The sequence below is a fragment of the Panthera leo genome, chromosome A2 (assembly GCF_018350215.1).
Source record: "Panthera leo isolate Ple1 chromosome A2, P.leo_Ple1_pat1.1, whole genome shotgun sequence".
Taxonomy (NCBI): Eukaryota; Metazoa; Chordata; class Mammalia; order Carnivora; family Felidae; genus Panthera; species Panthera leo.
Window position 1 is genome coordinate 17,363,037 of NC_056680.1, and position 17,675 is coordinate 17,380,711.

General features: G+C 43.3%; 1 protein-coding gene across 1 annotated transcript; it reads left to right on the forward strand.

Moving 5' to 3' along the window:
• Positions 1 to 1,617: 1,617 nt before the first annotated feature.
• On the forward strand, positions 1,618 to 17,675 carry ZNF589 (zinc finger protein 589). Its single transcript, XM_042927308.1, is given in 9 exon segments — positions 1,618 to 1,752; positions 3,358 to 3,752; positions 8,386 to 8,444; positions 8,447 to 8,507; positions 11,148 to 11,152; positions 15,756 to 16,390; positions 16,469 to 16,564; positions 16,637 to 16,734; positions 17,561 to 17,675. Coding segments are annotated over 9 exon segments (1,599 nt in total).

Genomic DNA, 17,675 nt, shown 5'->3' on the forward strand with positions numbered 1-17,675 from the left:
GCTGATGGGTAACCTGTGTTTTCTGGTGATTCCAAGGACAACTTGGGTGACTCCAGACTGGAATGTCCTTAAACATGAGGCAGAGGAAACGTGTTGTCTAGCTGTGGTCTCATGGTGAAAATCACTGATAGGAGCTCAGTGTCTGGGGCCACATTCCCTGGAGCAGCCTCAGGACACACAGCAGGTGAGGGTCAAAAACTGGTGCCTTGTGACCAGCCAGAGGCCTCCCGTGAGCAGAGATGAGGGGGGTCCAGCTGGTCAGCATCTGCTCACCTGGGCCTCAAAGTCATTGTGTTGCTCCAGAGATAAGCAAGACTCTCTATTTGTGATCTCATTGTCAGTTTGGGGATTTTTGCTTGTTTTTGTTTTTAAAGCTCTTGATTGGTATAAGGGCCTCTGAGCAACGAAATGGATCAGTAGTGTGGGTACTGAAATGTTTCCTTGGGTCTATATTATCCTCTTGCTGCTTGTAGACATATTGTTTGTCACCGTAATGTCCCTGTAATAAGAGCTTCAGCCTCAGACCACGTGGGCTCATGGCTTTTATGAGATGAGGGTGATTGAGCAGAGCTCCTTGGGGCACGGGGGCATTTCCCCCTTTTCCACATGTTGCAGCTGGTCAGCCTGATGGTTTTCGTGACCACCAATGGTCTTCCACATTCACAAAGGCCTTTGTGGCATTTGAAAGACACCGAGCGCCTGTTTCTATTTTGGCCAGATCCTGTTTCCAGGGATGAGGACATGTACATCAGTGTGGTTCTGAGGGGATCTGTGGTCTGGTTATAGTACATCACCCTGCGGCTGTTCTGGGGCCCACGGGTAGGTCTGGCTAACCACCTCAGGAGCCTGGGGTACTGCATCCTTGACCTGGGGCAGAAAACCGAGCCTGTGGGATCCAGAAGAAAAACCTGAGCTGAAAAAGCAACCCAAGCAAGCTGTTGGTCTGCAGGGGGATAGGCCAGGAGGAGAATCCCTGTAGGAGGACCGGGGTGGGCTGGACAGCTGAACCAGATGTGGTGGTTTCACGAGGAGCCAGAAGGAATTTCCTCAAGCTGAACCTGCAGCCCCTTGGGCTTCTTCCAGGGCTGTCTGCAACCTTGGTCAAGAGCAGGGAGAGGGCACTTGGAAGCCTCAACCAAAGTTAGCCACTGGGAACGTCTGCTCTTCTCCTCCCCTTGAGGAAGGTAAAGGGTAACCTCCCCACACTGCACACGGGGAAAAAAGCCCAAACAAACAAACAAAAAAACCAGGAAAAAGTAAAAAACCACAAACGCCACACACAAGGTAGGAAAAGGTCAAATAACTTCCCCAGGACAGACAGATTTGCTAAAATTGCCTGAAAAGAGTTTGGTGAGCTAAACATAGCACAGTATCACCAACTGGGGAATGATCTTTATCGCATAATCCGTTGCACGTTAGGGAATGGAAATTTCACATTGACTAGTCCGATTCCAAAATCTGAATAAGGTCCAAATTGGCAAGCCTCCGCTACAATTGGTAAAAGAGAAGACGGTTTTCTTGCCCAGCGCCAAGCCCCAGCCTCAGAGCCATCCTGGGTCTTGCTTGCCCTTCCTGTCTGCTAGCGTGGCCCCACCCCTGAGCCCGTGTGCACCCGGGATGTTCCACTTTTCATCCAAACACGGCTGTGCTCAGGCCCATCCATACTTCCCCTCTACCCTGGGAGTGTTCTGGTTGACGGTTCCAGATCAAAGTCCCAGGGATGCAGAGAGGAGAGGGCCTTGTGTGGGCTGGGTGAGTCGGGGAGGTGGCTGTAACGGCTGTGGCTATCCTTGACCAGATAGAGTGAAGGAGGCTTCTGGATAAGGCTGCCTCAGGCCAGAGCTGTGGGGCACACTTTCTCCCGTGGACACGCTTAATCCAGCCAGTCCCTAAATTACATTATTCCCTTTCTTCTTGGGATAATAATGCTGTAATATTTCCACAATAATGATGGTATAATGTCTGTAATTACAGCATGATTTTGAATCTGATTTCTTTACCTAATGGGTAATCACATCAGAACACAAGAAAATGCTGAATTTGTTTGTTTTAATGAACCTAGTGTGAAATACTCAGCTCTATCTACAAAGGAAATCCCGTTAAACTGCCTAGGGGTAGTGATTTCTAAGCCTCCTTCCCTGTACCTGAGAGGTGGTGTGTTGGATAGACACAGGACCCCTCATTTACATTTTGATGATGAGGAAATGAGGACTCCAAAGTGAGGAAGTGGTGGGTTTTGGATTTTCCATCAGTTCTTTTGGGTTGCAAATTCAGTGTCTTCAACCACAATATTATATTGCTTCTAAATTACTTAATATGAGATAACCCTAGAGGACCAAGGGTCACTAAAAAACATGGAAAGCATAAGGGAAAAATAAGTCCTCCACACTCCTGCCCCGCACCTGGCTGACTACTCCTGGATCTAAGACCTCTAGGGGCCTCTCCATCAGGCAGCACAAGGAGCAGTAGGTGCCTGCCACCTCCTGAGGGCCCAGCAGAGGGCAGAACCTGGTCACAGCCGGAAGGAGAATTTGTGGCCCTGAGCACGTGGGGGTCATGGCCCTGATCACCTGGTGCCACAGACCCATCTCTTGAGGTCACAGCTCTGATCACATGGGCTCTGGTCATGTGAGGTCACGGTCCTGACCATGGTCCTGACCCATCAAGTGGGGTCAGAGGGCCACAGCCCTGAGAAAGGGGCATTAAAATCTCTCCCATCCTTTAATATATAACAAAACCGTTCAGACTGTGGTCAGAGCAATAATTTCCCTTTGCTGTCTCCTTCCTCCCCCCTTCCCTTTTTCCTTCCATAGTTTTTAACAGGAAGAATGGCAATCAGTTTGCAAACCCCACAAATTGACTATTCCATCCATCTAACTCACTGACTATCTACACCTATGACATGCTACCTTGGCGTCATGCCCTGCACGTGGGATAACAGCCCTGAGTACGTGGGGCCAATACCACATGAAATTGGGTCTCCACATAGGATAGGGGGTCACGGCCACAAAGGCGTTCAGTCCAGACCCCAGTGAAATTGGGTCTCCTGGGGAAGAACACAGGGTTAAGCCCTGAGGACTATAGGGGTGACTGCTCTGCACAAGGATGTGGGGTCAGGGGGCTCAGCACATGGGCTGCACGCCCTGATCACGGGGTCATGGCTCCAGCATGCGGGGTCACAACACTTTCTCCTGAGGCACTGTTCTGACCTCTTGTGGTCACAGTCATGGTTATGTGGGGCACAGTTCCCATTACTTGGGGTCATTGGTCTGATCATGTGGTGTCACCATCTTGATCACATGAGGTCACGGCACTGTTCACCTGTGGTCACGGCTCCCAGTCACATTTAGGAGCTAGAGGCGGGAGTCACTGCAGGAGGAGGTCCGCTTCCGAACTACGAACTACGCTTCCCAGGAGGCTGCTCGCTGTACCGTGAAGCACTTCCGGCAGAATCCCCTCCTCTTTCTGACTCCCCTGTTGGCCCAGAGATCCTTCTTCGACGTGCTGTCGCCCCCGCCTCGCCTTCAAGTCAGTCCAGGCTCTGAGATGGGCCCTACGGCATTGCTCCGGGGTTCGGCGGACCACGGTGAGTCGGCCGGCCAGGCGGGGTTCTGCCTGGCGAAGGGACAGGGCGAGAGGAGGGTGACCACCTACCTTCTCCCGCTCCCGGACCTTAGGCACCCAGCTGGTGTCAGCATCATCCGATGCCGAGGCTGTCCCTCAGGAAGTGCAGTAGCTTCGGGCTGCGTACTGTGGGCGGTGCCCAGGACACCTGCTCTGTAGCTGGACGGGGTTTCCTTCCTCTGGAGTCCCGCACACTGTCCATGGTGCTAAAAGCTTCTGCCCCAAATCTCCCAGCCTGCCCCCCGCTGCGGGGTGGGAGACCATCTGCGATCTCCGCTCTTGCAGCCACTGGCCACAAGTGAATGTGGACCACTTGTTGTGGCGAGTGCTACTGAGGAAGTACATTTTTAAATTTACTTTCCATTAATTTGTAACGAAATACTGAAGAAGTAAAAAATATATTCCCACCAAACACATATTTACTTACTTAATTAAAATTTTTTAATTCCAGTATAGTTAACAGTGTTATATTAGTTTCAGGTGTACAATATAGTGATTCAGCACTTCCATACATCACCCAGTGCTCATCAGGACAAGTGCACCCCTTAATCCCTATCACGCATTCCCCACTTACCTCCCTTCTGATAACCATCAGGTTGTTTTCTATAGTTGAATCTGTTTCTTGGTTTGTCTATTTTTTCCCCATTGCTCATTTGTTTTGTTTCTTAAATTCCACATATGAGTCAAATCATATTATATTTGTCGTTCTCTAACTGATGTATTTTGCCTAGCATTGTACTCTCTAGCTCCATCCATGGCATTGCAAATGGCATGATTTCATTTTTTTTTTTTTTTATGGCTGAATCACATTCCGCTGTCTATATACACCACATCTTTTTTATCCATTCATCTATAGATGGACACTTGGGCTGCTTCCATAATTCGGCTATTGTAAATAATGTTGTTATAAACATAAGGGCACATGTATGCCTTTCAATTAGCGTTTTTGTATTTTTTGGGTAAATACCTAGTAGTGTGATTACTGGATCATAGAGTAGTTTCTATTTTTAACTTTTTGAGGAAGCTTCATGCTATTTCCCACAGTGGCTGCACCAATTTGCATTCCCACCAGCAGTGTGGGAGGGTTCCTTTTTCTCCATATCCTTGCCAAACTTGTTTCTTGTGTTTTTTATTTTAGCTGTTCTGACGGGTGTGAGGTGATATCTCATTGTAATTTTGATTTGAATTTCCCTGATTATAAGTGATGTTGAAAATCTTTTCATGTTCCTGTTGGCCATCCAGGTGTCTTTTTAAAAAAAAAAATTTACTTCTCAATTTTTTGAGAGAGGAAATATAGCTTAAAATACAAAAATACAAAAAACAAAAAAACAAAAAAACAATTGTATCATAGAAGGTGCCAATTTTTTGAGAGAGGAAATATAGCTTAAAATGCAAAAACAAATTTATTTCTAAGATTATATATTTTAAGGCTTATTTATTTTTGAGAGAGAGTGTGTGAGTGAGGGAGGGACAGAGAGACAAGGAGAAAGAGAATCCCAAGCAGGCTCTGCGCTCTCAGCGGAGGGGGAGACCAACGTGTGGGTCTCAAACCCAACCGTCCCCCCCCCACCCCCCCAGATCAAGAGTTACATGCTCCACCCAATGAGCCAGCCAGGCGCCCCCTGGAGGTCTTCTTTGGAGAAATGTCTGTTCATGTCTTCTGCCCCACCAGTTTATTTATTTATTTATTTTTTTGGTGAGACTACATTTCCCTTTAACCTTTGAAAATTTAAGGTCATAACTGAGATGTGCTGTGTCAAGTACACACCTAATTTAGAAGAGATGATTGGAAAAAGGAATATAAACTACTGATAAGCTTTCAATATTGATTTTGTGTTGAAGTGACAATATTTTTAAATGAAATTTTACTTTTAGTCTTTTAAAGTTTATTTATTTATTTTGAGACACAGAGAGCACAAGTGAGGGAGGAGCACAAACCATGAGATCATGACCTGAACTGAAACCAAGAGTCAGACACTTAACTGAGCCACCCAGGTGCCCTGATTCTAATGGTTTTAGAAGCCATTTTACATTTGCAATTAAAAAAATTTGTTTCAATTGGCATCAGCCTAGTATTTTATTTATTTTTGATAGAGACAGACAGAGCACAAGTGGGGGAGGGGCAGAGAGAGAAGGAGACACAGAATCTGAAGCAGGCTCCAGGCTCCAAGCTGTCAGCACAAAGCCTGAACTCACAAACTGTGAGATCATGACCTGAGCTGAAGCCGGAAGCTCAACCGACTGAGCCACCCAGGCACCCCACATTTGCAATTTTAATAGATACTGAGTTGCTTAGTAGATAGTAGTTTGCTCCTACCAATTATTAAAGGGGGATTGTTTACTCACTGACTTGAGATGCCGTATTTGCCATATATTATAATTAGATCATTCTCTCTTCTACATATCCACCTATCCCTCCATCCATTCATCAATCCATGTATCTATCCATCATCCATACATCCTTCTGTTCTTCTTCCTCTACAATCTGTTTTGTAGATATGGTCAACCTGTGATTGACTTGTAGCATGAGTAAGGGGGAAATCCTTAGTTGCTTTTAGCTACTTAGATCTTGGGATATCATTTGTTACTACATCATAACCTAGCGTATTTTGCTTAATAATGATCCTTTTCTCCGTGTCACTCTGAAAAAGTCTAGCTTCTTCAGTGTGAATTCTAGATGTCTGGTTACTTTGCTTTTTCATTCAGTTGTTGGTTGGGTAGGCATTTATTGAGGCAGTGGTTAAATGAAACTGCTCTGAAACCCAAGACTTGGATTCTAGGCTTGGCTCTGCCACTTGGGAATGACATGATCTTTTTATGTTTATTTATTTTTGAGAGAGAGAGATAGAGAGTGCGAGCAGGGGAGGGGCAGAGAGATAGATACACACACACAGATCTGAAGCAGGCTCCAGGCTCCGAGCAGTCAGCACAGAGTACGATACAGGGCTCGAACTCAAAAACGGTGAGATTGTGACCTGAGCCGAAGTCTGATGCTCAACCAACTGAGCCACCCAAGTGGACCAGGAATATGATTTTATGAGCCAGTTCTCAGTTCTCTCTTTTGTGAGATGGAGGTAATAGCAGCTCTGACATCATGGCTTTGTTGTGAAGATTAATGAAACAGTAGGCTTAGCACAGTGCCTGCCTGGCATGCACTACCTGCTCAATCAATGCTCGCTACACTACTGGTAGTTCTGGAAGGAGAAGAGCTGTGTAGGTTGTGTTACAGTAACAATGGCCCTCAAATCTCAACAGTAATCTAACAACAGCAATCTAACCCTAATCTTAATTAACTCTCAGTGGGTTAGCTTGGCTACAGTACTTATAACATGGAGAAGATGAAGAGGTGAAACCACATAGTGGCTCTTAAAGTTGTTGTTTAGAAGAAAGACATGCTATTTCCACTCACATTTCACTGGGAGGCAAGTCACATGGCTACCTTCAATAACCTGATTTCTGATAGGAAGGCCATGTACCAGGCCTTAGAGAAAATTAGGGTGTGAATCAGCAAGTCCTTTGCAGCAGCTCTGGGGTGTTGGAAGATAAGCTGAAGTCCAAGTTGGAACGGGCCCATAGGGGCTACAAGCTGATTGGAGTTAAGAGGCTCCAACCCAACAACAAATGACCAGCTGTTAAATTGAAAGGTGTGTGGTGTTGGCAGTGAAATTTGGAATCAAAGAAATATGAAAGCAGACCTGGAGACACGTTGCTCCCTTTTCTGACTATTGCCCCTGACCTGAATGCCAAAAGTCAAATTGCTTCAGTAATGGCAAAGACCTTGGGGAAAGCAGATCAGAATCCAGAGCAAATAACTTTGGATGTAACAAACAAGAGCAGTCTAAGACAGGGCTTGGCAGACTTTTCTATAAAGGGTCAGATGGTAAATGTTTTATTTAGCCTTTGTGAGCCACATGGTTTTTGTTGAAATCACTCAACTCTGCCATTGTGTGAAAGCAGCCGATAGGTAAACAAATGGATATTTCTGTGTTCCAATAAAACTTTATTTATGGACATTGAAATATGAATTTCTTTCTTTTTTTAAAATGTTTATTTATTTTTGAGAGAGAGAATCAGAGAGACAGAGCATGCGTGCACACGTGTGTGGGCACGAGTGGGGGAGGGGCAGAGAGAAAGGGAGAGAGAGAATCCCATGCTGACTCCACACTGTCAGTGCAGAGCCTGCCATGGGCTCGATCTCATGAACTGTGAGATCATGAACTGAGCCGAAATCAAGAGCCAGATGCTCAACTGACCAAGCCACCCAGGCACCCCTGAGAAGTCTGTTTTAATAAGGGTTCACAAATGTTCATTCTAGACCTAGCCTCAGCAACCCCCCCCTTTTCCTCTATAGTCTGAGTTGCCTTCATTCCTTCTCTAATCTTCATTATCCCTAATGCCAGTATGAGCCCTGCCTCTGTGCTGCCTTCCTTGCTTTTACTTGTCTTCTATTCTTTTTTTGAATTTCATCCATTATGAGTTGTCAAATTCATATTTCTGAACTCTTTTTTGATGTGTTTTATTGTTGATTCAAAAATAGTTTTTTCCAATGAAATTGTAAGCGTTCCAGGGCAAGGAGTGTGTTTTGTGGATTAGTTGTGCCTCTCATATGTTTTAATACCAAGCCAAGTATAGAGTAATGCTCAACCCTGAAAACCCTCAGATCCATTTCTTATGTAGCTAGATTCTTCAGGACCACCAGTTTCGTTCTCCTTGTGAATATTGATGGTGATGTGATGAATGTGAATTTATAGGTTGATTTAGGGGACCAGTGAAATTCAAGGATGTGGCTGTGATTTTCACTGAGGCAGAGTGGAAGAAACTGACCTGGAGCAGAGGAACCTGTATAAAGAAGTGATGCTGGAGAATTTCAGGAATCTAGTTGGGTGACAACCTATTCTCTTCCATCCTTTTTCCATTCATATATTTATTTACCATTTACACTGCGCCAGCCAATGTTCTAAGAACACATCATTGAATAAAGTAATAAGGCATTTCTTTTGTCACGATGCCTACATTCTAGTGTAGGAGACTAACAAATATAATAAATGGTATATACAGATAAATTATAAGCTAGGTAAAATATAAGCTCTACACGGCTAATAATATGTATAATATGTATAAATTAAGTACAGCAGAATAATAAGGGGGATCCAGAGTGCCAGGGTGTGGAGGCAGCTGGGTGAATTATTAAATTGGGTGATCAGGATAGTCTTCTATGAGGGGATATGTTTGAACAGAGGCTTGAAGGAGGTAAAAAAGTTAGATATGTGAATGTGATGGAAAACTGTTCCAGGTAGGGGAGCACCCAGCGCTAAAACCCCAAGAAAGGAGCATGCCTTGCTGTTTTAAGGAAAAGCAAGGAGCCAGTGTGATTGGAGCACAGAGAGCCAGGAGGAAAGGACAGTGGTTAAGAGATGACGTCTGTGTCCTAGAAGTTCAAGTTTAAAGTGTAACTGAATCCATCAGTTTTGTGTTTCATAAATTATTTGAGTATCATAAATCATATTTTTGCTCACTTACTTAAAACCTAAAACATTATTTGTTTAGGTTGGCAAGTACAAAATTATCCAGGATATTCCTGAGTTCTTAAGAGTTACATTTTCAGAGTTGCATACAAATTTCTGTCAGGAGATTTTTCAGGATTTTTCTTCATTTGACATAGCTAAGAATATGGTAGTTCTTGTCTGTTTTATTTTTCAACTGCTTGGATCTGTTTTGAGCTCTTTTCATCTAATCTGAATTGGCCCCATTTTACTCCATTTGGCTTTTGACTTGGTTTCTCTGTCTCTTTCAATGTAGATTCATCCATTTAATTTTGCTTTCAACTGCCAATCTGATTCAGTCTTGTTTTTATCTTGTTTCACCAGGTCTTCTTAGTCTCTATGCTGATACATTTTGTTGATTCTGAGGACTCTGTTAACATTGTCTTAAAATAGCCTGATTCAATTTAATCTTTGCACTGAAACATTTCAGGCTTTAAACTATTTTGCTACCCTTGATTCATCCTTTCCTTTCTCTTCATATCTTTTTTCCTCTCGTTGCTGAATTTTTTTAAAGCAAATTGCATATAATGTGACGTACCACTCCTAAATATATCAGTGTACCTCTAATAAATAAAGACATTTTGATTTACAAAACCACAGTATCATTATCACATGCCACAAAATTATCAGTAGCACCTTCCATATCATCTAATACCTAGCCCATGTTCAGATTTACCTGAGCATCTCGAAAAAGTCTTTTTGCAGATTTGAATCAGGATCCGGACAAAATCCACCCATTTCATTTTTTTTTTTTCCCCTAATGTCTCTTAAATCTGTATCAATTCTTCCTCCCTATCCTGGTTTTTCCCCACAGGCCCTGGATCTGTATGTAATGCTCTTAATCTAGAATATAAATCTGTTTTAGATAATATCAAAAAGTAATTTTTTCATGGTTTATAAATCGAGGGAAAATACTTTCCAGATTTACCAAGAGGTGTTCACCAATATGAAAAAAATCCCATCACCAATGACAGTGCTGACTGTAGTGTTTAAGTCACCATCTATTCAGCACAACTGTGTCTATCACCAATAAAATATGCACGTGTTTATCATCATTAAGGCACATTTGTGTCTTTCGGCATTTGTACCTGTCATGTCCACAATGATCTGTCTATAGCTATAAGCATGTGATTGCTTTGTTATGTCCCCTAATGTAGTCCTGACAAGAAATTAATATTGAAATGCCTAAAGTTTTATTGTAAATTACTTTTTAAAATCCTCTTTTACATTTTGGATAGAGCATTACATTCTTTTAAAAATGTTCTTTGTATAGGTATATTTCATTAAATATAAATTTCATTTCAAGATAGTAAATGAGATGTTAGAATACATAGACTATCGAAAGGAGGCCTTGGGGGCACCTGGTTGGCTCAGTCAGTGGAGCATGCAACTCTTGATCTCGGGGTTATGAGTTTAAGCCCCATGTTGGGTGTTAAAGAATTACTTAAAAATAAAATCTTTATGGGCACCTGCGTGTCTCAGCCAGTTGAGCATCTGTCTCTTGGTTTAGGCTTAGGTCATGATACCAGGATTATGGGATCAAGCACCGAGTGGGGCTCTGTGCTGAGCATGAAATAAAATAAAATAAAATAAAATAAAATAAAATAAAATAAAATAAAATAAAATAAAATCTTTTTTTAAAGAATTCATTTTATGGGCACCTGGATGGCTCCGTCAGTTAAGCATCTGACTCGTGATTTCGGCTCAGGTCATGACCTCATGGTTCGTGGGTTCAAGTCCCTCATCAGGAACTGTACTGACAGTAAAGAGTATGCTTGGGATTCTCTCTCTCTTTCTGTTCCCACCCCTCCCACTTGTGCTCTCTCTCCTTTCCTCAAAATAAATAAAGAAACTTAAAATAAAAATTTTAAAGGGGAGCCTGAGTGGCTCAGTTGGTTAATGATCTCCCAGTTTGTGAGTTCATGATCTCCCTCACTCAGTTCATGATCTCCCAGTTTGTGAGTTCAAGCCCTGTGTCAGACTTTGTGCTGACAGCTCAGAGCCTGGAGCCTGCTTCTGATTCTGTGTCTCCTCTTCTCTCTCTGCCCCTCCCCTACTCACACTCTGTCTCTCTCAAAAATAAGTAAACATTAAAAAAAAAATAGATAAAAATTTTAAAGAATTCATTTTTTTTAAAGTTTATTTATTTATTTTGAGGGAGAAAGAGTGAGCAGAGCCTGTGTGGGGGAGGGGCAGAGAGAGGGAGACACAGAATCTGAAGCAGGCTCCACCCTGTCATTGCAAAGCCAGTGGGGCTCCTGAGTTCATGATCTGAGCCAAAATCAAAAGTCGGATACTTAACCAATTGAGCCACCCAGGCGCCCCCAAAATAAAATCTTTTTTTAAAAAATAGGAGACTTAGGTTTTGACAGTGTTGACAACCTCTTATCTGTCTTCTGCCTAACCTTTTAGTTCTTTCTTGATTAACTCTGCTGTTACCACTTATTCATTCAAAAATATTTATTAACTCTTAAATGTTAGGCCCAGGTCCAGGTTCTTGGAAAATACCAGCAATATGTCAGGGAGAAAGGTATTCCAGACATGGGAACCAGCCAGTGCAAGGCTTTAGGAGGAGAGGTCAGTGTGGCTCCAATGGAGCGAATGAAGGGTGGAGAATAGATGGAGTCAGGCCATAGGTCACCAGGGAATGTGGAACCTGGCAGGTGCCTCTGAGGAGCTTGGCTTTTACTCTAAACATTATGTACTTCCTATTTTATTTATTTATTTATTTATTTATTTATTTATTTATTTGAGAATGTAAGTGAGCAAGGGGCAGAGAGAGAGGGAGAGAGAGAAGTGGGGCTCATCTGAAGTGGAGCTCGTGGTTTTGTTTGTTTGTTTATTTATTTATTTATTTATTTATACCCAAAGCGAGGCTCGTGCTCACCCGATGTGGGACTTGAACTCCTGAACCATGAGATCATGACCTGAGTGGAAGTCAGATGCTTAACGACTGAGCCACCCAGGTGCCCTGGCCTTTTTATTTTTTAAAGTGAACAATCTTATTTATTAGGAATGTTGAACGAAGAAGGAAGAAAGAGAATTGGCTTTAGGCACCCCCTCCTACCCCTACTTCTATTCCTGATCTCAGGGCAGAGCTCTCTGGGCTCCAGGGAATACTACCTTTTGGATGGATGAGGGTCCTGGTAGGACTGGGTTCAGTAGCCCCTCTGGAGCAGCATGACCTAGCCACCCCTCATTTTGTCCTGAGAGAGTCAGTGCAGTGGGCTGGGTGTCTGTGAATCTCCTGCTCAGGATGTCTTCGTGGCAGCTTTGCAGCCCTAGACAGCCCCCAGATTTAGTCTACAGGCCAGATTTGGTTAGCTTTCCCCCCACAAGACTGCAGCTGTGTCAGGGGCTTAATTCTCATTGGCTTCTTTTCTCTTCTTCAAAGACCTAGTCAAACCAACAAGAGTGTCATTTTTTTTGCTTAGAAGATTTTCTTTTCCTTTAAGGACAGATTTAGTAGGATATAAACCTTTGTATGCTAAGTAGTCAGAGTTATCTGTGGTTTAAGAGGACATCCTGAACCCTGTTTTGTCTCTTCTTCCTCTGTGACTGTGGATAAGTTACTTAACTCCTCTAAACCTGTTTCCCTATCTATTAAATGATAATAGGATTAAATTTGATTTTCATGAAGAGCACTGTATAGTGAAATACTGGGCCTATTGCAAGTGCTATTTATTATGGTGAATAATAATGGTAATAATAACAACTCTTACAACCCAAATGTCAGGTCATAAAACAAAGAAGCTTACTGAAAAAAAAATTCTGAATTTATTTAATTGTCAGCTAAAGATGTAAACCAGTAAATGGGAATGCAAGCTGGTGCAGCCACTCTGGAAAACAGTATGGAGATTCCTCAAAAAACTAAAAATAGAACTACCCTATGACCCAGCAATTGCACTACTAGGCATTTATCCACGGGATACAGGTGTGCTGTTTGGAAGGGACACATGCACCCCCATGTTTATAGCAGCACCATCAACAATAGCCAAAGTAGGGAAAGAGCCCAAATGTCCATCAATGGATGAATGGATAAAGAAGACGTGGGGTACACACACACACACACACACACACACACACACACACACACAATGGAGTATTACTCGGCAATCAAAAAGAATGAAATCTTGCCATTTGCAACTATGTGGATGGAACTGGAGGGTATTATGCTAAGTGAAATTAGTCAGAGAAAGACAAATATCATATGACTTCACTAAAATCAGAAAGGACTTTAAGAGACAAAACAGATGAACATAAGGGAAAGGAAACAAAAATAATATAAAAACAGGGAGGGGGACAAAATAGAAGAGACTCGTAAATATGGAGAACAAACTGAGGGTTATGGGAGGGGTTGTGGGGGGGGGAATGGGCTAAATGGGTAAGGGGCAGTAAGGAATCTACTAAAATCATTGTTGCACTATATGCTAACTAAATTGGATGTAAATTTTAAAAAATAAAATAAAAAAAATCTACAGTCAGCCATTTAAAAAAAGATGTAAACCAGTAAAATAAACAAACACCTTTTACTGAATAGTTTGCAGAGAAATATCAGTGATGTTAAAGGACTGTAAAGGCAGTTTTATGGCATTTGTGCTAATAAAAGCTAAAAAGTTAGCATTCTGAATAGGATGGAATGAATCTGTGGGTCTGTACATATTTGATTAAAGCAATCCTCTTACTAATCAGGAAAGAGTCTTCAGTTAGGGTCAGTAAAGGGTCTGGTCTCCTGTGATTACCAAGAGTCCATGTTTTATCATCTTCAGCTGATCAGAAACAATTGCAATCCAGTTTTGATATTTCTTAGGTTAGTGCCGCCAAATGGTAAACATTTTGGTACGTGCTGATTTGTGGAAAACAGAGCAGAGCAGATCTTGAACTAATTGAGGGGGTGGGAGGGCAAGAGCCAACATCACTTAAGTCTGTTTTGCCTGCCTGTTTTTCTGCTGCTGAACTTCCACTTCCTGGCACAAGCTGATTCATACTAGTCCTCTAACAGATATCTGTGAATGTATGGGGAAACTCAGATGTAGTTTTCACATATGCTCTTTAACAACCGTTCCATATTGCCTTCTGCATTGGAGGACATCCAGACTGAGTGATTCCTACGTCAACTATTCTTTCTTCCCATAGGAAAAGTCACAAAGGACATTCCCATAGAGATCACAAAGATTGTTCTCTCTTGATGCTAACAAATGGTTGTAGCTATATGTGTCAGTGTAGCTGGCTATGGCCTAGAAGATAATTTTATTTTTTTTTTTTAATTTTTTTTTAACGTTTATTTATTTTTGAGACAGAGAGAGACAGAGCATGAATGGGGGAGGGGCAGAGAGAGAGGGAGACACAGAATCGGAAGCAGGCTCCAGGCTCTGAGCCATCAGCCCAGAGCCCGACGCGGGGCTCGAACTCACGGACCGTGAGATCGTGACCTGAGCTGAAGTCGGACGCTTAACCGACTGCGCCACCCAGGCGCCCCCCTAGAAGATAATTTTAGTGTATTTGCAGATACTTCCAGAGCAGAAGATTCCCCTGATGTGTACTTGGAGTATTCCTTGTTGGGATAATGTGAACAATAGGTTCTGCTGTGTTTTTTTTTTTTTTTTTTTTTTTTTTTTTTTTTTTTTGCATTCTAGTAAAAGATGTGATATGTAAAATTTGAATGTAGTGCATAATCTGAATCTAATTGTGGAAAAACATCAGGAATGCTCTTCATGTATTCTAGAACATGAGAGTGTTCTCTAAAAATAGGGGAAGGAAACTAAAGAAACATAATAACTACTTATAATACCTGATCCTAGACTGGATCCTGTACTTCAGGCAAAGTGCTATAAAGGACATTATTGGTTCAAATGACAGGATTGGAATATATATGGGAGTTAGATACAGTTATAACATAAATGTCAAATCTATTGAAGTTGATAACTATATTGCAGTTATGAAAGAATCTCCCTACTTATTTTTAAATTAAAAAAAAATTTAATGTTTATTTATTTTTGAAAGAGACACAGTACAAGTGGGAGAGGGGCAGAGAGAGAGGGAGACACAGAATCTGAACCAGGCTCCAGTCTCTGAGCTGTCAGCACAGAGCCCAATGTGGGGCTCGAACCCACAAACTGTGAGATCATGACCTGAGCTGAAGGCAGATGCTTAAGTGACTGAGCCACCCAGATACCCCGAGAATATCCCTACTTTTATGAGATCCACACCAAAGTATTTAGGGGTAAAGAGCCATGATGTATGCTGTATACTCTCAAATGGTTCAGAGAAAACATATACATACATATGCATGTACACACACACACACATATAACATATACATGTTAACAATAGGTAATTTGGGTAGAGGGTGCTTAGATGTTTTCTTTGTATTGTTCTTAATCTTGCAACTATTCTGTACATTTGAAATTGTATCCAAATAAAAAGTTTAAAGAAGGTGAATGGAAACGTAGGTCCTGTAAAGCACATCTCGGGGAGACAGACATGAGTCATTGTGAACAATTGACGGGCTAGATCTTAACTGTAAGACAAGGAAGAAGAACCCAGTGAACTTTTCCTGTGAATACTCTGGGAACTTCCTTTCTTCAGCAGAATCAAATCCAGAAGTCCGTCCCTGGCCCTCCTGCCCTCTGGCCTTTGGCGAGCAGCAATTTCTTAGTCAACATGAGCTGCGCAGTCGTCCTATTCCAGATTTGCACTCAGTAAATCCACTCCGACCAGGAGATTCCTGCCCAGAGTATCAGCAGCGGCAGCAACAGCATTCTGATGAAAACCACCGGGGGGCCAAAGCAGACAATCAAGCAAGGGGAGATTCTAAACCCTTGTCTGGGAGTATAACTGAGAGGGAGACTCCCCTAGTTCACCCCAGCTCCCAGACAGGCAATTGAGTGTTGGAGGTACAACTCAGGCCAGCCCCTAGGGCATGCTCTGGGAAAGCGCACAAGGTTCTTGAGAGGGTAGAAACCTGAGGATTTGGAGCAGTGGAGTTTGGAGAGCGTGGACTAGATTTCAGCCGGAAGACAAACCTACTCAGACACAAGGCAGTCACAGGGGAAACACGTGTGTGCAGGGAGTGTGGGCGAGGCTTCGGTGGGAAGTCACATTTCATCAGACATGAGAGGACACACACAGGGGAAAAGTCTCATGGGTGCGGGGAGTGTGGGCAAGCTTTTAGCCGCAAGTCACACCTCATCAGACACCAGAGAACACACACAAGGGAGAACGTGTGCACAGTGTGTAGGTGAGGCATTACGGAAAAATCAGACCTCATGAAGCACGAGAGGATTCACACAGGAGATAAGCCTTATGTGTGCAGGAACTGTGGCTGTGGCTTTAGGGTGAAATCATACCTCATCACCCACCGGAAGACGCATTCTGGGGAGAAGCCTTATGTGTGTGTGTGAGCTTTTAGCCACAAGACAGTCCTCAGCACACAGCAGGGGACACACACAGGAGAGGAGCCTTACAAGTGCATGGTGTGTGGGCGAGGCTTTAGCCACAAGTCTACTCTCAGCACACATCAAAGGACACACTCAGGGGAAAGGCCTTAGGTGTGCAAGGAGCAAGGGTGTGACCTAGCAACAAGTTATCCATCAGACACACCAGAGGACACACACAGGGGAGAAGTCTTGATTGTAAGGGAATGTGGGCTAGGCGTTAGCTGGATATCACTCCTCATTACACAGCAGAGGACATGCTCAGGGAGAAATCTTATGTACAGGGAGTGAGGGTATAGTGTTAGCTGGAGGTGGCCTCTTAAGAAACACTGAGACTCAGGAGCCTGGGTGGTTTAGCGGGTTAAACACCTGGCTCTTGATTTCAGCTCAGGTCATGATCTCTCAGTTCATGAGATTGAGCCCCGCGTCAGGCTCTGTGCTGACAGTTTGCGTGCACGCTCTCTCTCTCTAAATAAATAAACTTTAAAAAAGGAATTAAAAAAAAAGAAACACTGAGAGTCAAATCTGTCCACCGTACATGAGTGGGCTTCAGGGACAGTCTTCTGACCCCTTATGCCCTCTGTGAGCGTGAAGATGGCAGAGGCCCAGCTTCTGAGAAGAGAGGTGCCGAGCTATGGTCCTCTTGGGGAAGCGGTCTTTGCACCCGATTGACGACTTCTTACTTCCTTCTGCAAGTCCATTGACTTCCATTGACTTCTGCCATGCTCTCCTGTTTTCTTTTTTTCTATGTTCCTAACCTGCTGTATCCTCTTCTACCCTCACCTTTAGGTATTGCTCAAGGTTGGGTCTCTAACCCTGCAATCTGAGGGAGTCCGCAGCCATGTCTTCCTTCTACCCTCTAATCCCAAGCCCAGGTCCCTTTAACCACCCCCCAAAAGTTCTTTAGTCTCAGGACTTACACCTCATAACCATGCTGCTTTGGCCCTCTCCTGGCAGGTGTAAGATTACCAGCCATGCCCACCACCAGTCTGATAATACCAGGTTTCGAGGCTTTCAAGCACAGCCCCTCAGAAGCACACCCATCCCCCAATCTCAGTGCCCAGCCTTTTAG